The sequence below is a fragment of the Corylus avellana genome, chromosome 4 (assembly GCF_965113065.1).
Source record: "Corylus avellana chromosome 4, dhCorAvel1.hap1.2, whole genome shotgun sequence".
NCBI classification, from domain to species: Eukaryota; Viridiplantae; Streptophyta; class Magnoliopsida; order Fagales; family Betulaceae; genus Corylus; species Corylus avellana.
Genome location: NC_142493.1, coordinates 33,460,462 through 33,482,839, shown reverse-complemented (window position 1 = coordinate 33,482,839; position 22,378 = coordinate 33,460,462). Strand labels below are relative to the sequence as shown.

Below are 22,378 nucleotides of genomic sequence, written 5' to 3'. Positions count from 1 at the left end.
ACACATGAAAAAGAACTATAAAAAATAGAACTTGAAAAGGCAAAGGTATTATAGTTCTTACAAGTCCTTTCACTTTGCTTGCTAACTAACTTTTTTTTTTTTTTTTTTTAATTGAGTTGCAGCCTCAAAGTTAATTGATGTGCCATCTACTCTCTTCCTATTCTATTTGCAATAGCAATTTTTATTATAAAAAAATCCTAACAGTCTCTGCTTGCACCGTAATCGGCATAGATTAAATGATACATGTCCTTGCAGTTTTTTTTTTTTTTTTAAAAAAAGAAAAAATTTTGTGAGGACCACAGTCATTGCATTTTGCTGGTCATAATATGGCTCGTCACACTAATTCTTTTTTTAGACATAAGTGAGATACCATCTAAATTAAAATCGAGTTAAAGTGTTTGTAAAGTTGTTAAATCATATGGGAGTAATGAATGTTTAATCCCAAAAAAATAAGAAATATGATTAATTGTTAGAATAATTATTATGATTTAAAATTGATAAATATTGTATATAATAAAATAAAAACTGAATTAAAGAACAAATTATTACTATTTCACAAATAATTAGGATTTGAAAAAATTATACATAATAGAAATAGAATACTGATTTTAATTTATCAAAATGAAAATTTAGTTATGAAGTACTGTTGGCCAATAAAATCCCGAAACGCGTCCAAAGTAAAAACTTCTTCTTCACCAACGAAACACCTAATCCTCCCCCAGGCAAGGCATACAAAGAGTGTTACACCCTTCGTCACACTCTCTAGGGCACGGAAAGATCACCGCCCAGTCCAACGCAAAAACGAGAACAAAGAACATATTAAACCAAACTAATCTTTCACGGATAGATCTTTCTTTTTTTTCTCTTTTGTTTGTTTGTTTGTTTCCCCCAAATTTCAACGATGGCTGATCCACCTGCAACCCTAGAATCCAATCCTCCACAAACCGAAACCGAAACCCCCAACCCCCAACCAAACCAGCCTGATCCAGCACCCGCCTCCACTCCACCACAACCCCAATCATCATCATTCACACCTATCGCTGTACACCCTAATCCGAACGCGCCGCCTCTGGCGTCTGCGCCACCTCCTCCGGTATCCTACGCGCCGCCACCGGCCGCACCTTCGTTCCGCCCGGTCCCACAGTTCTCACCGATGCCGAGTCCGAATTACCAAAACCCTAGCGGAGTTCAGGTTCAGCCACCTGGTGTGAGTGGCGGCGTTCCGCCGATGCTGCCGCCACATATGGTGCCATATCAGGTGCCGCCGGGGCAGCCTCCAAGACCGTACCCGCCACATATGCCGAATGGGTACCCGGCAGTGCCAGCGGGGACTATGCCTCATCACGGTGGGTTATTCCATCTCCTTGTCCTTGTGTTTGTAAATGCGCATTTTGATTGCCAAATTCTTGTTCTTATTCGAATTCCTTGTTGCTTACATGTAATTGTAGTGTTATCATGCAAGTTCATGTTGTTGGATGTTATTTTATGAGTTATTTATAGAAATGTTTAAGAATTATATCTTATGTGCAATTTATGTGCTTCTCATATGTTCTGAGGAGAAAGTATATATTTTTTTTATGATGCATGAATCGCAGTTAAATTAGATTAAGGATACTGGTGTGATATATTGGGGCAAAGAGTTTGTTAGAGATGAGTTGGGAAAGATTTAGAGAATTCGAGTTGGTTGAGGGGCATCGATGACATGATGTTTTCTCCTACAGTGTCTTGATTGAATACGGTGGGAAAGGTTGGAAGGCTTCATATTGCTTAGAGACCTCACTCTACAACTCCTTTTTTGGTATGCACATATTTTTTGCTTGGTTTCCTTTTGTTTGTCTTTTAGATAAATGTTGTTTTAATGGGAAGGAAAAAAAAAAAAGAAGAAGGAGAAAGCCTTGGGGTTTTCACGGTAAACAATATTCCAGAATTCAGAAAGTTATTGTCCCATTTGTCACGTTGCATGTTTGTTTTAGTAGGCTACTTTCTGGTAGTTATGAGGACACTTTCCCTTTGATGGGTTTATGAATCGCCAGAAGCTGACCATGTTTGCCACTGAATGCTCGTTGGCTTGTTTTCTAAGGTATTGAAATCTTTTCAATTTCAGACTGCTTCTCTCTCTCTCTCTCCCCCCTTTTTTTTTTTTCATGCTGCACCATGGTCTGCTAACACTTGCGATAGATAAAAGTGACAAAATTTACGTTCAATTATGTGCTATGAATTTCCCTTTGTGCATGAGATGCTCGAAGTCTCATGATAAATGTCAATTTTTTGCAATTTTGTGGATGGGATAGTGTGAGAAGGCTAGTGTGTTGCAAATGGATTCATAAGGTAAGCCCACTTTATATATCAATGGTTTATGAACTGGATGCTACTTTTTAATGTTTCCTTCAGGTTATCTGTTCAGCTGGTGATAGTTGCCATGCCTGTGCTGCCATCTCTTATATGCTTTTGATGTGTGGTAACACCGTTCAATTATTCTTGTCATATTCTTTTTCATATATATTATATGTAAACTAGTGGCGGGATGTATGGTTATCGTTGTATATTGTTTGTTAACTTGCTCTGATATATTTGCATAGATATTTGTTTCTGTTTATGCAGGAATTCCTCGTTATCCATCTCCATACACAGCTATGGTTCGGCCTCCATTTCCTCCACGTCTACCAGGAGCAATTGGTGTGCTTCCAGCAGTGTCACGCCCTCCAATTCCGGGGGTTCCTGGAGTTCGTCCGATTATGCCCCCTGTTGTTAGGCCAGCTTTTGTTCCTCCTGTTACTCTAGCTGAGAAACCACAAACCACAGTTTATGTTGGTAAGATTGCATCGACAGTTGAAAACAATTTTATGCTGTCTCTCCTTCAGGTAGGTATTGTGTTTTTTTTTTTCTTTTGTCTATGTCCTTTTTTAAATACACACTGAAATTCTGGGTTCTTTTGCATTATCTATCTTGTACTTGAAGGCCTTTTTGTGAAGCATTCATTCTCATGTCTGTACATTTTCTGAAGCTTTGTGGACCCGTCAAAAGTTGGAAACGTGCTCAAGATCCCACAAATGGGACTCCTAAAGGCTTTGGGTTCTGTGAATTTGAGTCCGCTGAAGGGGTTCTTCGTGCATTGCGTCTACTTAGTAAACTTAATATTGATGGGCAAGAATTAGTGGTACGTCTGGATTTCCACCTTCTCTTTTTTGCAGATTTTATGATTTTTTAAATATATATATATATATATATATATATATATATTTTCCTCATTTTGACTGTTATGTGAGTCTGAGATTGAAGGTCGTATTCTGTGGAACCTCTATTTGCTGGAGAACCTTTATTGCCAAGTGCTTGTTCCTATCACTAAATTGAAATTTTATTGTTTTTTTCTAATAATGGGAAATATGTAGTAGAATTTTTTTTTTTGATAAGTAACAAATATTGATTGGACATGCAGGGGATCAAACCCTGTACCTTTTGCATGTAGAGTGATCGCTCTATGTTTTGAGCTACATTCCCAGTTAGGAAAGATTAAGTAAAAATAATTAAATAATTACCAAATCTCTGTCTAAGATGAACATTATAGGGTTCAATAACTCTTAATTGTTGTTATAGGAGCTTTCAAGGCTTGAAATATCCATGATGAATGTAAAATGTAAGTGCCACTTTTAAATGATTGTGGCAGGTGGGTAGTTGTATTAAAAAAATGGGTGTTTCCAGTTGCATTTAACATTAAGCTTGTTATGTGTTGTTATGCTCAGCAAGGCTTAACATCCATTATCAGCTACTATGCGTTGTTATGCTCAGCAAGGCTTAACATCCATTATCAGCTACTATGCCTATATCTAGTTACCTTTTTTATTAGAAACTTTTAAGAAATGTTGATGACCTGGCCACTGGAATTATTCTGCTGATAATTTGCCTCTGAAATAACTATTTCAGCAGGGAAATTCAGTCATGAAAGTGCTTTTGGGTTTATGACGTTGTAACTTGTCGTTTATTTTAACATGTAGTTTAAAAAAATTTACTTATCAAAAATTTTTTTTAACATGTAGTTCTGCCAAAGCCTCTTGAAATTATTTCCTAAGCTGAATAATCGATTTTGAGATAAAATAGTAAATACTTGACTCAAATATAAGATCAAATTTTATAACATTTGAGAATTTGCCTTTATTGCCAAAGATCTTTGTTCAAGATTTCTTTGGTTTTTGTTAAATGTAGGTTTTAAACTTACGAATATACCTCCATACAGCAGTTATAAATAAGATTTATTGGTGAGATTGAAAATTGTGTCACCTAGTCCTACAAGGACCTTGATTTTTAAGCTAATGACAAATTTTCTGCATTGATATCTTTGGTTGTACTTTGTAATACTCAGGTATGGTGATTGGGACAAATCTGTGATTATTTTATTTGAATTAGATATCTTTAGTTAGTGTTGGTATCTCGTTTTCTGTTATTATATCTTGGTCTGAATCTGATTTTGATATTAAACATGGAGATGATTGGATAATCAGAAAATAATCTAATCTTATTTGGTTAGTGTTGTACTTATCTTGTTAGTTTTTTTTATTTTTTTTTATTTTTTTAATATGTATTTGTAAATATTTCTAATAGAAGCTTGATTTAAAGCTCGAGTTTGTGGCTAAGCTATGGGTTAGGGAGATGGAAATTGCTATATTGGACCTATCTTAATTCTTCCTTTTCTTTTCCTGCATGGCTTTGTTGGTTTATTTGATAGTTAATCTTTGTCTCTTCATTATATTTGATTAACAGTTAAATGTTAATCAAGCAACAAAAGAATATCTGGAACGCTATGTAGACAAAGAAACTGAAAAATCGAAGAAACTTAAAGATGCACAAGCTGCAGTACCTGTGAAAGAGGATGAAAGTGCAGAAGTTGTTGAGAAGAGTGAACAATTAAAGCCTTCTGTAGAGGACTCAAATAAAGAGGACAATGGTACAGGGAACAAGGAAAGTCATGATTTTGCTAATTTTGGAATTGTGACTGATGAGGACAAGGAAGCTGACCAAGAGGCCTTGGAGAAGCTTACAAGCATGATAGAGGAGAGACTAAAGACCATGCCTCCACCTCCGCCCCCGCCCCCGCCCCCTGCACAAGTAACTGGTGATGGCTCAGTGAATTCAAACTCAGATGTTCCTACTAAATCGAGGGATGGGGACTCTGAAATGAGAAATGGTGAGTCTTCATTGTGAAAATGTATAGCGTTTTGTGGTATATGAAGGTTATTATGGTATTAAAGTAGATTTGTTCCTAGTGGCTTTTTTGTGCAACTTCTGTATATAATTTTGATATGGCTATACTTGTTCATATGTTTGTATGATGCAGCTGAAGATAAAAATGATGACGAGACAACTAGTGAAACCAAACCAACAAGTGAGCATGATAGGCCTGAAACAAGTTCACCTGATAGGAGTAGAAGGTATGATAGGAGAAGTAGAGATAGAGACCGAGAGCGGGATCTGAAAAGGGAGAAGGAGCGGGAGATTGAAAGATATGAAAGAGAAACAGAGCGAGAGCGGGTTAGGAAAGAAAGGGAGCAAAGAAGAAAGATTGAGGAGGCTGAGCGTCTGTATGAAGAGTCTCTTAAAGAATGGGAGTATAGAGAAAGAGAGAAAGAGAAACAGCGGCAGTATGAGAAAGAGAGGGAAAAAGAGAGGGAACGCAAACGAAAGAAGGAGATAAAATATGATGAAGAAGAAGATGATGATGATTCAAGAAGAAGGTGGCGCCGGAGTATGTTAGAAGAGAAGAGAAAGAAAAGACTACGGGAAAGGGAAGATGACTTGGCTGATGGACGCAAAGAAGAGGAGGAAATTGCTGAGGCGAAGAGGAGAGCTGAGGAGGAACAGCAACAGAAGCAACAGAGAGATGCTTTGAAGGTTTCATCCAATCATGTAGTAAATGGAAGTGCAAAAACTGTTTTGGCCGCTGAAACATTCAGTGTTGAAATAAAAGATAATGCTGTTGAACAGGGTTATGAAGGTGATTCTGCTCGGGAGAGCCATATAGGTAGTTTGATTGTAATTCCTTTTAGCTTAAATTTTGCTTTTATTTCCCCCTTGCCCACTTCTTTGAATGGGGTTATGATTCTAAATTACAGGTGAAGAGATTGTACAAAACGGTACTGGGGAGGAATCAACCATGGCATCAATTGGGGCATCAGACGCACGGCATACTGGCAATGCCTTCGCAAAAAAGTTGGGGTTCGGTTTAGTTGGCTCTGGAAAACGAACTGCTGTCCCTTCTGTCTTCCATGAGGAGGATGATGATGATGCACGTAACGAGAAAAAGATGAGGCCTCTTGTCCCTCTTGATTACTCAACTGAGGAACTGGAGGCTGTCCAACCTACTATACCTGGTGCACCACCACCGAATTTGGCTGCAGCAGCAGAATTTGCAAAGCGCATATCAAATGTCAATCCCAAAGACGATAAGCCTGATACAGATAGAGAAAGAAGTAGACGTTCTAATGACAAGTCAGGCCAGCGGGATAGGGATAGGGATAGGGGTGATGAGGATGTTAGTCGCACCAGAGATGAGAACAAAGCGAGGATTCTTGACTGGGAGAGGGATCGGGAACAGGGGCTGGATAAACTGAAGACACCGGATAACAAGAAGCTTTTCAGTTTAAAACAATTGATAGATATGATACCAAAGACCAAGGAGGAGTTATTCTCATATGAGATCAATTGGGCCGTGTATGACAAGGTGCGCAACCTTACTCAGCCATGCTTTTAATATTTTGATTATTCAAATTTGTGGAACACTTGGTTCTCATAATTATATGCTGGATATGTGGAATTTTTTTTTTTGGGGGTGGGGTGGTTTTAAGTAATAGCCTCATGACTTTGGGAACCTGGTAATGATAGCAAGCCTTATACTATGCATACGGTACCTTTTGCTTGCTTGTATGGAGATGTGATAGGTGAAAAGGCTAAAAGCATAACAGATTGACCATGGGAGTTGTCCAACTCTATCTTTCGGAAACTATATCTTCAAGGTAGGCATTAAAAATTGTTGTATACCTATGCTGCCACTCCTGATTAGTACTGCTTTCTTAGCCTTCAGAAGTTTAAGATAATCTACTTATCAAAAAAAAAAAAAAAGAAGTTTAAGATAATCCAGCCTTGTTAGTGTTGTAGAGACTGTAGCTAACATCTCAGTTGTTGTGTGGTGTTCGTGTATAATATTATATTTTTTTGGTTATTACCATGTGCAGTATGTTCTAAACTGTTGCTTTCCTTTTGTTCACTTCCACAGCATGAGTTGCATGAAAGGATGAGACCATGGATTTCAAAGAAGATAACGGAATTTTTAGGAGAGGAAGAAACCACACTGGTGGATTACATTGTGTCCAGTACTCAAGATCATGTGAAAGCATCACAAATGCTGGAACTACTACAATCCATTTTGGATGATGAAGCCGAAATGTTTGTTCTCAAAATGTGGAGAATGCTCATCTATGAAATTAAGAGAGTAGAGGCAGGCCTTACTTCAAAGTGAAAAACATCATAGGATTTCGTTCTTGATTAGTCCTTTGTTGCTGCAAGACAGACATGCTTCATTGCATTGCCCTTGCTTTCATTTCATCCCTCACTGTAGAACAGAGATTCTTGATTTTGTATTGCTTCAAAATTTAATTAGTAATTAAACTGCATTTTTGTACTGATTGGTCTCAATTTGGGTCCCGTGCTTGTAGCCGAAAGCAATATTTGGTAACAGACATCCATTGTTTTCTCAAGACAGCTGATTTGATTTCTTTTTATGCCGTTGCTGAGGCAAATAATGTTGGTAGAACATAATACAATGGAAATAGGTAAAAGGTTTGGACCAATAAAAGGGTTGCACAAAAATTCGGAAAGGAATCCCGGTTGGACTTTTGGAGATAAAGGTGGCCACTGTGTAAGCGAGCAAGAAGATAAAACTTGTTTATTCCAACATATCCGACAGCACCGATACTTCGTTGATCTTGAGCTGTAGTGAGGGGAAACCATCCTCATTGAGGTGTCACGAATAGAATGCATTGTGGAAGTGGTGGAGATGGTAGAAGGGAGGAGGGTGGTGAGGCATTAACGTGGATTAGAAATGGGAAAGTGAAAGTAAGATTTGAGGGAAAGAATGGGTGGAGAGCATATGGTGGTGGAGGGAGGAGGAGGGAAGGTGGAGATCTGGGTGAGAGAGCTAAATATGTTGAAGGGCCAGATTCTTGCGGAAGCTGCTAGTGAAAAATGGTTCCTTACACCATACAAGCAGTGTTCTGTGAGGAGGAGGAGGAGGAGGAGGAGGGGGGGTTTGGTGTTCCGTGTGGGATGGTCCTGTGTCTTCTAGACAAAGTCACTAATGTGAATATGAATGCCAGTGAGAGAGCAAGAGGGACATATAGAAGAACGAAATAGTAGAATACATATAATCAGCTTCATTACCTTCACAGAACTTAAGACTTCTACATACATTAATTTCTTACATACATTGTTTTCTAAGTAAATGTGGATCTTGCACATCAGCAGATAACTCCAAATTATCTTCTTTTGCCTTTTTCTGTTTTCCTTCGTCTTTTTTATTGTTTCTATTCCAATCAAACAAAAATATCAAGCTGTAAGAAGCCAATCAAAAGGGCAATTGTACCGGCTCAGTTCACGACCGTCGGCACGTTTCATCACCCCCACAACACTAGATGGCGGTCCACTCTTTGATCCAAAGTCAGCGTGTCAACTACCTATATAACTACACAGCAGGGCAGCAAAGCAACAATGTCCACCATCTGTCTTGTCTCTGTCCCAAACCTAATTAACCAGCTATGACACAGGTTAAAAACTGATTTTACCACTAAATGGTAAGGTATGCTTCTGCTTTACATGCCACCAACATTGACTTGGTAAGTTAGATTCTTCAAAAATGATGAAGAAGCAACCTTTCCATACTCATCCCCCTGAATCTTTCCTTCTCTTGCTTGGTTTGATATTTCGGTTGCCATTTTCTGTTAGATCTAAACTACGAGTCTTCTGCACCAACTTGCAATTTGTCTTTGGAGTTGTTGTTGGATCTGAACAAGTCAAAGAATATATATCTGATTCACTGCCTAGCTTTTCGATTTCAGTAGAACTGATACTGGGCAAAGGCTTCTCATAGACAACGGCAGCATCTAAGGTGCATATGCGAAGAGCAAGTGACGAGATGGTAGCAATCCTAGCTGCAGCACAAGGTGGTGACCAATACTGCCATCCATTCCTCAAGTACTCAGTTTTAATCATGTCCTCGAGTACAATTGTTGCTTGAACCATCTGAAAGAATAAGACGAGAAGTGTCATTGTATCATATTGATCCAGAAATTTTTTCCAGAGGTAGAGGCATGTCAAATGGCGGGTAACAATATGTAGCAAGCATGAAAAGTTGTAAAACATACTATAATCACAAGGTTCTAAAATATCCGCATCAGGGAAAAAATGATTGGTTGGAGAGCTTCCATAAGATGCTAAGAAGCAGTTGGGAGTTTTGGCAAGAGTTTCTTAATTTAGTCCATCTCCATCTCTCACTAAGAAAGTCTGTAAACAAGGACTCAACCTAGCTCATGAATTCACCAGAAGAGCAGATGATAAAGGAAAAAGAAGAAAAAAAAAAACTAGCTTATGAAAACTTCAATACTACGAGGGTGTTTGATAGATCACAGAAATGGGCAACTGTGAATACTACAGCTAGTTTAAAATTTTTATTCTTCGATAAACTTTGAAAACACAGAATTTTTTTTTTGATAAGTAAAAAGATGAATTAAAGAGCGCAGAGGGGCGCAACCCTAGTACACAGGGAGTATACAAGAGAGCGACTAAGAGGAAGAAAAAGAAGAAGAAAACATAAAAAGAATTTGTCTTGAATTTGATCAGTATTTTAGAATTGGTTTTAAGTTTCACCACAGAATGGTTTATCCTTTTAGTAGGCTTAGTCTAAAACTAAACCAGTTCGAATTAGAGTTGATTTGTTTTTCAGTTTTGGTTTAGAACTAGACACGATCAAATATTTGGTTTGTCAAACATCCTCTAGCTTTAGCACGAACAAATATTTCCGGAATGGAGGGGGAAACATATAACTAACCTCCAATATTGACTTGGCAGACTTAACAAATCCACGCCAGGCACATCTTTTGTCCATGCCAGCCTTTGATGGTTTCAGGGCTTCCTGAGGGAGCGCAGCATCCATATCGAGCAAGTTCATTTTGAGCTGCCTAAGAAGCTGAACTTCTCTGCCCATTATGTGTCTCAATGAAGATTCACGAATTATGGAGCAGTTGCCAAACCTCGGACCTGAAGTTTTACATTTCAAGAAAGAAGACTGATCTCTTTCATTCATAGATCCCTTGAGGTTTAGCGCTTCTACATAAATACCATTCCTAGGAAATCTTCTGGTTGAGTTGATGGAAAATTTACCTTGTCTCACACTGTTTTTCATTTTCTTTTCTACTGATTGTTGCAGCTGATTTTCCACATTCTTGGAATCACCACTTCGCTTACCCTCATTATTCGAAGAAGGCTCTAACTTTAAGGTTGGGTCTTCAAGGTAAGGACACGTGCTAGGTACAAAAGATGGAGTGCCATTTGAACCAATAAGTCCTATTCCCTGCACCAATTCCTTAGTAGAGTCTTTAGTGATGAACTTGGTACTTATCTCCTCAAAGTCAAATGGGCAAGCCAGCTCCTTCGGAAATTCATTCAACCCAAATCCAATCTCACACACGGCACTTCCTGCTACTATACTGGTACCTATTTCATTAGAGCACTCACCCTGTGAGGTTTCACTCCTTGCCATTCCATTCCGCTTCAAGGCACTATCATTCACCTTGTTGTTCACAGAGGTGGGTGCACTTGAATAGCACATTCCATTTTCATGCCCTTTAAGTTCCTCACTAGTGGAAAATGAGTGGTGGCATGAGTAGCAATGGCATCTAGAAGGCCATATGAGTTCTAGGCAGTCACATCGGTACATTCTCTCTGTAAAACTTACTTCTGCCTTCCAACCCCTCTTCATAGGAATGGCAGATTCTGATTTCAAGCAAGCACCAAACTTTTTCTCCAGTATAATCAAAGCCCTAATCACAAGACAAGTAGAATCAACACTGTCGATGGGCCTCAACATAATTTGTTGACCCTTGTCCTGAACACAATTTATTGCAGTAGTGGTATCCTTGGATCTAATTTTTTGCCACTGCAAAATAGCACTTAACAGTTCCCTCTCTCGTGGGTAAGAATCTCTCAACCATCTAATAAGTTCTTCGATTTCAGCATCAGATTGAAAAGAAACCCATGAAAAAGAAATAGAAGTGCTATCATTGTGCTCGCACACGTATGGGCTGGAAATATTAACTCTTTCAGAACCCAAAATAGTCCCAGTTAATGAAGGATACCTTAAAGTTGAACTGTCAGGCAATGAAGTGCCCTGCTCTACTATTTTCTTTTGCTGCACTAACATAGTGCCATCGACAACCACCCATGGAGATGTACCTGGCCAGGAAAAGCCCCAGTAGAGCCGGCCAGCAGAGTCCCTGCCCAGAAAATCCTTCCGCAAAGATACCCTCTGTAATTGTGATTCTAGACAGGCAATTGAATCCTGCAAAACAGCAATCTCTTTCTCCAGGAAGCTTGCCTCAAGGTTGTTGGCTTGTGACTTATTCACAGCAGGTCGAACCATGCCATGATAGCCAGGGAACATATTCCCAGAGTTCATACGCACATCATGTACATGCTCAGCTACACAGGTGTTAATAGTATCTGATGAAATAAGCCCTTTCAGATGTTCACAATAAGGCAGCATTGCACCATCAATAGTGCCGTGTGCTAAGTCCTGCCGTCCATCAAAATTACCCCGCCTGACATCCTCTCCACTAGACTTATCTTTCACTCGTTGATGAACATACAGGGGTAGCGTGTTTTGCCTACTGTATAAATCTCTTGCACTAGACGGCAGCATACAAGATAACGGATTCTCAGATATAAGACCATTCTTACCAAAAGATTCCTGAGTTTTTTCACACTCCACATCAACTGCCTTGACAATTCGATTTCCACTAGTGGTAGAATGTCTCTCAGAACTGCCATTGGAATAAAACCAACATGATTGTTTACTGGAATTGTTTGGCATGGGCCATCCCAAACCATCCTCCATAGGAATTATATTCGTGGAGAAGGGCGATATACAGCTGCTTCTACTAAGCAGTTGCCCCATCAATTTACCACAATTCGTGCGCACTACAGCAACTTCTTCAGTTACAGACTTTCCAAAGCCATTGAGCATGCCAGTATTCTCTTTCCCCAACTTGGCTGCTAGGACATCTTCTCTGAACATTAGGTTTCTCCACTCTGAAGATAATGAATGCAGTCTCTGCTGCAAATGAGCAGACACAGGTGTACATTGTTCTAGGTGTTCCCGAATTTTGGCAGAGTTCAGCACCTCATCACATAAGAACTTTAGAAGAATAATCCTCTGGAACCAAGACAGAAGCAGAATCAGTTAAATGTGATACATAGCATAGAAACAATAACGATTTAGATAAACCTAATACACACGAAAAATAACATTTATACTGCAGTATGTGGTAAACACAACCTTCAGAAACCCAACATATTTAAGTAGACCATAAACATCTACCATGTGCTGACATTGGAAATGAATTCCAGGTAATGCATACAGAGAAGAGATCACTATATGGGTTCTGAAGATCAAGTATTAAACCATCATACTGTCTTTGATCTGAAAATTCTCATCATTCTATTTTCCTCTAATACAGAACTGGCAGAATGCAGACACAAGACATGCAGACAAAAATCTAGATATATAATAGTGAGGGATTATCCTAATTACATACTTTGGAATTTGAGTTCAAAAAGTCCAAACTGTCAGTCAAGAAAGCAATGAGCAAAGAGCCACATGACTTAGGTGGCATAAACTCAAAGCATAAGTTAATATATGCAATCAGCTCAATGAAAAACCATGTTCGATTGAGGCAGTCAAAAGTGACATATAAAGGTACCAATGGACAAACCTCCTCTATGGTGTATTCCCAGTACTCCTTCATCTCCATCGTAGCTGCTAAATGGGCCAGAGTTCCCAGAATTCTGTTATTGAACTTTGTTTGACCTCTCTTTTTCTGGCATCGGCTAATGACCTCAGTATGTTGGGAAGATCCTTGAGTGATACAATGACCAGAAACACAGGATGGACAATACCAGTTTTCTTCAGGAATCTTGGCAAGTGGTGGATTTAAGCAATATGTATGATACCCTGAATCACAAATATCACACACCAAAACATTCTCAACATCCTTATCCACACCACATAATTTACAGATGCCCTCATCCGAAGGAGCCTTTGGAATATCTCTCACGCATTCATTAATATGTCCCATCTCGTTTTTTGCTTCAGCACTTGAGCATCCTCCAGTTTCATTATCCATAAATTTCTGGACAAAATTGAGAACCTGCACGTAATCCAGTCAACAAGATAGAGAGAGACAGAATCAAGTATGGAGAAATTGACTGCAATGAAATAGTGAAAGGCTATGTAGTGCTGAAAGAAAAAATGCAGCTTAGAAGATTGCTCTCTTAGTGGTTAGTTAAGTGAAATGATTGCAACAAAATAGAGAACGGCTACATGATGATGAAAAAAATAATGCAGCCCAGAGAGTGCAGTCAAAGTCAAAGTGAATCAAGGTGCTGTCATTTATTGCCCATCAGTATCACGTGGAAAGGAAACAGTGAGAAGACATATTGACTTATGCTTTGTTAGGAATTATGACTCCAAACAGAGTGCAGAGGTCAATGAGATAGAACTTTGTTGATTTAGAGTAGATTTGAACATTTGTGTAATTCTTTGTGTAAAAAATCACAGTGAAAAAAGATCTTATGCTAACTTATCTAAAAGCACTAGATTGGAGAGCAGGTATATTAATTATGTTCACAAGTAGCTTTATTTATTTATTTTTTTTTTTATGCAAGTAATTGACCCAAGGGGAGGGAGAATGAGAGATTTGAACTAGTGATCTCTGCTTCATGAAGCATAGTCCCCCAGCCGATTGAGCTACTTCTTAAAGTTTTGCAAGTAGCTTATCTAGGGCATATATGCCATCAGACCACAAGTGGAAATAATCCTTAAGATTAGAGAGCCTTGGGAAGTATAAGTTTTGCAAACCTTCCTCCCCATATATTCTTGAAGATTCAAAATCATTACCTTCCTAATGTTGAAAATTCTGAATTCAAGAGTAAGAACAACCTCACTTCTGATTGCATGACTTATGCCCCACCATAATGAAGTAAAAGAAAAAAAAAAAGGCTAAAAAGAATCAGCACACGTTTGTAACATCTTTTTTTTTTTTTGTTGATAAGTACATGTTTGTAACATCTTATAGAACAAACGAACATTCATCTTTTATTCTCAATTCTTATTTTCAAATTTGATTCCCACCAAGTATTTACGTTATAGAAATGAACAATATATGATATCTCATGTCATAACTTTGCCCCAGCACTTGAAATACTGGAAACTCCTAAATAATGAGGAGCAATAGAGGAAGTTTTGTTAAGTCGTGGCTTTGAATAAGGATCATTAAGACATGAAAGCTAAAACATCAAGACAACTGAAAAGAAAAGAAGGGAGAGATGCAGAATGGTACCAACCTCTTTTTCATAAAGTACTTCAAATTTTTGGGATAACGTTTCAGCCAAATGGATCAAATGTGCCTGATCGCCACAAGCAGTTCGAATGTTATGCCAAACCTGCCAAAAGAAGATAAGGAGATTGTGACCTTCAAATCTGATTGTATCATCTACAAAAAGATCTATCTTAAGCTGTTCCTCTGAATGATAAAGCATAAGAAACTTTTGGCCCAACAAGAAACCAACCAAATAAGTTTCTGATAAAAAGAATAAAAAAAAACTTGTTCATGTGATTGTGATCTTTCCCTCTCTCCAAAAGGGGGAAAAAAAAAGAAAAAAGAATAAAGAATTGCCTCATGTGTTGTGGTGTTTTTTCTGTGATGGGAGGAGGATTGAAGATGTTGGCCAATAAAATATTAACCTAATCAATTTCTGATTCAAGGATAAAAAAAAAAAAAAACTTACTTCATGTTGTGGTGGTGCTCAAGTGCCAGGGGCAGAGCTTGGAAAGTAAAAAGTATTTCGTATGAGAAAATGGAATATTTTTTATTTTATTTTTTATAAGTAATCGACACATAAAGTATAAGGCGTCCCTAAGTACATAAGAAGTATGTAAAAGGAAGCACCTAACTAGAAGAAGCAAAAAGAACAAGAAAATCACTATAACTAATTGTCAAAGGAGAATGATAAGCAGCTGTCCAATGATACAAAGTTAAAAAGATTAAGGACTTAATCTCCTTCAATGTTCTCTCTTGATCCTCAAAACCTATGTCATTTTTTTTTTTGTTTGATAAATAATTTCATATCATTAATAAAGTGCAGAGGAGCGCAACCCTAGTACACATGGAGTATAAAAGAGAACCCATAATAGAAAGAAAAAGAAGAACGTGAATTCAGAAAATCTGCATAAGTAAAAACATGCACTATCCATATATATATATTGTGTTAAGCAGAAGCTTCTGCAATTAGCAGAACCACCTCCGAGCACAGTGCCCCAGGTAGTCAACAAATCCAACACCCGTCTCGGCATAACCCACTCTACCCCAAACAGAGAAAGAACGTAAATCCATTCTCGTGCGACTTCGCAGTGAAGTAAAAGGTGGTCAATGGACTCCCCATTCTTCTTACACATACAACACCATTCTTATGTACTAACTTTTAATGAATTTGCATTACTTAAAAAATAACAACAGCATTTTGCTGACATATAAGCATATAGGGAAAGGATTACACAATAGCAGGAAATAAAAATAAAAAATAAAAGAATAAAAATATTGTAGATCAAAAAGCAAAACAAATTTAGCGTTAGAGAGCAAACCTCTCGTATGTCCGCAAGGAAGGCATCATGTGATCCACCATAAACCCCAGAAGTCAATTTCATATCAATAGTTCCGAAGTCTAAAGGACGTGATAACATTGAAGGAGATTGAAGAAGCCCCCCATCATCGTTATCAGAAGTATTAAGTGATCCTGCTAGCAAACTAGAAAAAACCATTTTTTTATCTGCAGTGGCAGCAAGGCGAAGCACCTTCCGGCATTGTTTCATAATCGCATCGGATAAAGTGTTAACACATTTGCTTTTCCTCTTTCTACTAGGTTTCTGCCGCAGGTTTTCACCGTACACCTCAGCGAGTAACGAGAGTACAGCTCTCTGTAATCAAGTGTGGCATAAGGTTTCTAATAAATGACTTTAGCTTAACAATGAGATGTACCTTGACAGTTAATGAGAACAAGAAATTCTTAAAATGCAGTGAATTATTGGAGGTACCAATGTCAATATGACTAACATATAACATGGGGAGCTGATTTATAGTCTACCGCAACCAAAGTTACAGGGAAAGATGCCACTAGAAGAAGCGATAAGACATTTTGTAAAGAGAAATCCATGATCCTGCTAATAAGGCAACATCTTATCATTCCTATAGCTGTAGCTTAGTGAATTCAATGTTGCCACATTGACCAACCAGATTTGAAAATTTTGACCAACTTGTCTTACTATATGGCATACGCAGAAAGTAGTTGTGCTGGACACAATGGAAACATAAACTCTTCATCTTAATTTATTAGATAAAATTTCTAGATAACATGTTCCAAAATTTTCTCATAAAAATATATGGGTAGTAAGCACCTTGGTAGGCCCTGAAGCATTTCCCTTGTAGACTTCCTTACATATTGAATGCTCCAGTAACTTCTTTGCCCATTCTGGCGGGTTTTTCTCCAAAGCATTATAAACACACTTTCTAATTCTAGCTCCAACATTAGTGGGTAGCTTTCTAACTGGTTCCAGCGCTTGTGCCCACTCAAGAATTTCACCATTATTCAACTTAGGTGTTTTGCAACCACCACTTGCATCAGATTTGTTGTGTTCAACACTTAAACCATCATCCACATTCTCCGCTGAACCAAAGATTTGCTTTTTAGCCTCTGCAAGCAGCTGAGAATCACAACAATTAGGGCATCATTATCGAATAAGCATCTTATACAATATAAAGTAAATATAGGATCATGAACCTGAAACCAAGACTGAACCCAGATTTTACCAAATTGCAAGAAGACATACGGACATTGAATGTACTAAAAACGATATGAAAGAAAGGAAAAGAGATTATGAGGTTAATGTAAGGAGAAAGAAAGTAAAGAAAGAACAAATGTCAAAACAAACCATATAAGTAACTAACTTCAATGGTTATCATGCACATTTAGTCATGTAAGTGCAAGCTAATCAAAGCTCATCTTCATTTTCAAATTCACAATTGCAATTTTACAGCTAATACTTTTATGGTTGGATTTTAACTATTCCACCAGGCTTATAAGGCAGGTTACTTATCCACAATCTTAAAAACTGAATATTATTGTAACAAATTACAGGACTAGGTATTTAAGTGATGAGATTGCATTTAAAATATTAGAGAAAATAAGCATGAAAATTTTATTGAATTGCCTTTTCTTATGTTTAAAGACATTATCTTTTGAAAATCAAGAAACGAAAAAAATATTGCAAATAGATTACAGAATAAAGGGCAAATCTTACCAGTGCATGTGGTTCTCTTCCAGCCACACCCGCAATTGAACCACCGAGTAACCCACCATCACCTCGCAAACACTGCAACACTTTGTAACTCTCATGGCCAATGATCCCTGAAGACTCAAGGTTACCATCCATGAATAAAACAGTTAAAATGTACCTCCGAGCTAGTTCCAGCCATGTAAGCTCATTAATTGGGAGCATGTCAAGCATGGTTTTCTTATCAGAAATCAAGTTTTCTGCATCTTTCTTTCTTCCCCGTCTAAGCTTGGATTCTGCAACATCAGAATTAGGATCTACAAATGCTGCAACCTTGGACTGCAGTTCACCTAGAAGCACTTTTAGCAGTGAGCAGTGGACCTTTGTCAAAGCTCTCCTACTAACAAATGAATAGCCATTTACAAGTTCCCCTTCAAGTTCGTTGAATGATAAAGGTTCCTCCAGCTCCAAAACTTCAGAAAAACGGCATAGTAACTCCCAAGACTAAACAAGTGGAACAGAATACAGTAAATATACAAACCTAAAACAATAACACTCCATTAATTTTATTTAAGTTTCATGATACTTAACAAAAGCGATAGCCTATACCTGAAGAACATCACCAATTGAATCTGCAGGAAGCTTTAAGCTAACTGGCTTGCCAGGAGGACAGCAATCTTTCATGACAGATTTTTCAACTACCTGCTTCCAAGAACTTTTACAACCTTTGAGAAAACAATCTGCTTTTTTCTCACCCTGTATGCCATTCTTCCTTTTGACCAGAAGAAATCCACTTCCAACAGTGTGTGATTTTGAAATGTCACCTCTTTCATTCAGGGACTTATATTCTGAACAGGCATCTACCCCAGGAAGCTTTTCTACAATTTCTTGCACAAATTCAGTATCTAGTCCAAATCTGTCTTGGTCCAACCATTTCACCAGTGCTTCGCAAGTAGTAATAAGCTCATTATCACTTTGAATACAACATCGGATGTTCCTAGGGCCAGAGAGATGGCAGAACTTTGCTAATGAATCAGATGCTTCTATGCTATCAGAGAGCAAGCATGATGACCACATTCCATGGAAGGCATCCTTGCACTGAAACTTACATAAACCAGTCTGCTTGTACACATTGCGGCAAGCATCTGCTAGAATTTGAGATACCCTTCTCCATACTGAAATTGATGATCTCCCTTCTACTAAGAATTCACCAATATTATCTATCACCTCAGAGTTGTCAACTGTACATTTCCTAGGACTTTGTGTAAGGCAATTTGACTCAGATTGCAAATTATTCATAGTCTGAAAATTGAAAACTTCATTTGAATTTTTCCCAGATTCTGATAACATATTGTGATCGAGTCGTGGAGGACAATGATCCAAAAATATCATCTGAATATCTGTATCCTCATCATCAATTGCACCAAAAGCGGATGAATCATCACTTCTAGTATTATTTGAGTCAAAGCTTTGCCTGTAGATGACTGTTGATCCAATAGGGATAGGCTGCATGGAGCACGAAAATCTTTGAACCTTGAAAACTGGACCAGATTCACCACCATCCAAGACATCACATACAAAAAGAGACCCGGTAATCCTATCATGCCAACTTGATCTATAGCCTATTGGCCAGATCTGGCTAGTATTATGATATGTGGGTCGTGGATCAACCTCCCCCATGGAAAGAATACAGAAGTCTTCAAACTGAATTGGAAACTCACCCTAAAATGGCATCGGAGAGAATGTTAAAGAAACCATAAAATTACCAATATAAGCATCATAATTCTAACACAATGATAAATACAAACATGAATTAGAAAGAACAAAAGAAAATAATGTTTCCTGCAGTGAAAAGATAAATTGGTCTAGAATTACCTGAAGTTGCTTGAGGCTATAGCCCCCATTATCCTCTGGCATAGCTTGTGTAGTTCTCACATTACTCTCCAATTTGCAGGCCTGAGTAATGTCAGTCCCAATGCCTAATGAGAAATCTCCACAAGAACTTCTCAAAGTTTCTTGACATTTTCTGGAATTCTTCGCTCTAGAATATAAAGACTCTCTTCTCCTACATAAATGCAATCTTTTCCTCACAAAAGCAAATCTATCACTTGTGCCCTCAGATTCTATGGAATGGAAGTCTACCACCAACCCAAGATGACAGGCAACATCAAACATTGAACAGAACTTTTTTCCATCCGGGGAACAGTAAACTGGAAAGATTTTGTTTCCATTCTGACAATGGTTAAATTCCACATACCAACCATCTCCCAGTATGCCATGATTTTCAGCGATAAATTCTCTCAGCTCTTGCATATATACCTTGCTTGGATTCTGGAATGGTATCTTATGGGGTGTAGCACTGCTAGCCCAAAGCCTCCCTTTTAGTTTGGAGCCTAGATCTGTTTCAGTAAAATTTCCAGCAAAATTCAGTCTCTGCCGCACTGAATCTTTAAAATCTGATCTAACAATGTGTCTCACACTGCCATATGTCTTCAGAAGATCAAATTCATTTAATGGGTTTCCAATAAAAGAAGTATCACGCACTACGTGCATTCTACAAACCACAAGACATGCAACCCATCAATCATTTAAGGACTTGGATGTTTTTTTTCTTTAAATAAAGACTACGTAGAAAATATATACACTATGTATTAACCAGCAACATAAAATCCTATTGCAGCAAACAAGCAAGTCAGAAAAGGCTAACTAAATGCGGCATTCCAAGCATTAAGATTGGATCAGCAGTCAAAAGCCCATGCCAAAGGCATTTCTTTTGATTTTGTATGCTTCCCACAGTATATGATCATGTTCATGAGAAGTCATTTCCACCAGAGGTCAACCACTATATCAGAAATGTCCCAAGTTTTTTCAGATTTGGCGAGCATGCGGAATAACTAGTGAATTACAATTATATTGTACTAAGAACGAAGTTGAAGGATGGCTATTCACAATCAACCTGTTTAATTTTCACAAAACTCTTTAACTTTCATCAGCACGTGTCTAATATTTTTTTCTAGAGCACTACATTATACATCAAATAAGACATGCGAAGGTAATAATTTGAGCAACTAGGCCGCTCTGACTCTGCCATCCAGTAAATTCGCTAGGTGTAATGCATGCTAATCTAAAGTGGCCTTTCTCACAAAACCTAGCAATAAAATCAGCTAATGCTAAAATTCGAGCCTAGCATACAAAGTACTAAGTAGCAACAGGATCAACAACCCCTTGTCTGGTTGCTTAGGAAAAAAAAGAAAAAATAAAGAGAGAGACAAGAGAGAGAAGAAAAGGAAATCAAGGATTTCGAAATTCATGTTCTTTCGTTGCTCTTGAATTCTCATAGAATATATACAGATATAAAAAAATCACCTCAGCTAAGCCAAAAGTAACATTTTTAGGTTCTCTTACGTATGGATTATGACGATGAGCTCCTGCTTAGCTGAATTGAGCTAGGTAAAGCGACGCGAGGTCATGCTAAATGTGTTAACTACTTCACTATATCCCCAACGAGAAATTAAACAAAATAAGGTTTATTGGAGAATTTTTCTTCTCTGGCGTCCCGCAAGTTGAGCAAAATGTACCAAAGTTAAATTTCTATCATTTGCCCGCACTTTCTCAGCAACCAAACAAAGCATAATGTGTATGCCTCTATCTCTATCACAAACGAACTAGTAAAGCAGCTCAGAGCGAAATGCCAAGCTTTAAAAAAAATATATATAAAATAAAAATAAAAACTTGAACTCAGAGAAGTCTCAAGAAATTCCATACCCAGAACTCATCGACTGGACACATTCATCGCCCTCGGCCTCGCTCGGCGGCGCCGCATTGATGTCGAGGAGAACGGCGCGGCCTCTGCTGGCTCCAGCAGATTTAACAGGGCTTGGAGGCGCCGGAGAAAGGTCTCCGGCGGAGAGAGGTGGCTCGTTGAGGTCGATGTGGAAGGGCATGGTTCGGCTCGGCTCCTCGGGTGGCTTCGCCTGAGATTCGTTTAGCTCCATCGTTGACAGATCATTCTGAGCCACAGCAGCGCCGGGTTTGGTTCTCTGTTCTCCGGTGCATTTTAGTGTCGGTCAAGACCAAACGTTTCGGCGAAAAAGGTTTGGAGATTGGAGAAGGTTGTGAGCGAGCAAGTGAGAGAGTGGTTTCACGGACTGAGCTGCGAGAGTAGTTAGACGACGATAATGCCAAAATGGCCCGAGAAGGGGGTCTTGGGCGTCGCGTCACTACGAAAAGACGGAATTGGGCTTTGGATGTCTAGGTAACGACGCCGTTTTTACGACGGTTGGGTCAGGGCCTTTGGGGAATTTGCTTTGTTTGTTTTGTGGGTGGTTGCCCTGGCAGTGTCACTTTCCAGTTTGGGATGGTTCACTTAACTTGGACTTCAATGGCAATGAATCCGTGTCTCAAAGCAAACACGCCTCTCTCTTTCTCTCTCTAAATACGTGTCAGCTGCGTTTAAAGAAATAGTTATTTATTTATTATTATTTTTTTTTAATGAAGAGAGAATCTGCTCGCTCCAGGCGGCTCCAGGCCAGCGAGAGAGAGAGAGAAAGAGAGAGAGAGAGAGAGAATAATATGATGGTGGACAACTACAGACACCAGAATGTGACTTCGTACGTGCGCTCATTGCAACGGATCGCATTATCTCACAGAGAATATCACGCGGCACAAAATATTTGCTTTCAGATAATTATCCGCTGATTGATTGCTAACCACCACCTCGTGATAGCAGTGAAC

At 38.5% G+C, this 22,378-nt stretch overlaps 2 protein-coding genes across 3 annotated transcripts; one reads left to right on the top strand and one right to left on the bottom strand.

The window, feature by feature from the left end:
- The first annotated feature begins 722 nt into the window (after positions 1 to 722).
- LOC132177303 (splicing factor PWI domain-containing protein / RNA recognition motif (RRM)-containing protein) lies at positions 723 to 7,671 on the top strand. The gene is made up of 7 exons (XM_059589566.2): positions 723 to 1,346; positions 2,602 to 2,861; positions 3,005 to 3,157; positions 4,756 to 5,179; positions 5,330 to 6,013; positions 6,105 to 6,712; positions 7,265 to 7,671. Exons 1-7 carry the CDS (start codon positions 902 to 904, stop codon positions 7,505 to 7,507), a joined length of 2,817 nt encoding a protein of 938 aa, XP_059445549.2. The 5' UTR covers positions 723 to 901; the 3' UTR covers positions 7,508 to 7,671.
- A 726-nt stretch (positions 7,672 to 8,397) lies between these two features.
- Positions 8,398 to 21,800, bottom strand: LOC132177214 (methyl-CpG-binding domain-containing protein 9). Of its 2 annotated transcripts, none has more exons than XM_059589463.2 (10): positions 21,410 to 21,800; positions 19,520 to 20,198; positions 18,254 to 19,366; positions 17,672 to 18,148; positions 16,769 to 17,074; positions 15,959 to 16,291; positions 14,662 to 14,760; positions 13,032 to 13,466; positions 10,091 to 12,472; positions 8,398 to 9,285 (listed from the first exon to the last, which is right to left on the bottom strand). In XM_059589463.2, the coding sequence occupies exons 1-10, from the start codon at positions 21,637 to 21,639 to the stop codon at positions 8,926 to 8,928; spliced, it is 6,414 nt and encodes a 2,137-aa protein (XP_059445446.2). In that variant the 5' UTR covers positions 21,640 to 21,800; the 3' UTR covers positions 8,398 to 8,925. The 2 variants fall into 2 exon arrangements, with proteins under 2 accessions (XP_059445446.2, XP_059445447.2); XM_059589464.2 differs by having other exon boundaries at positions 19,520 to 20,043; positions 21,410 to 21,496.
- Positions 21,801 to 22,378: the final 578 nt, after the last annotated feature.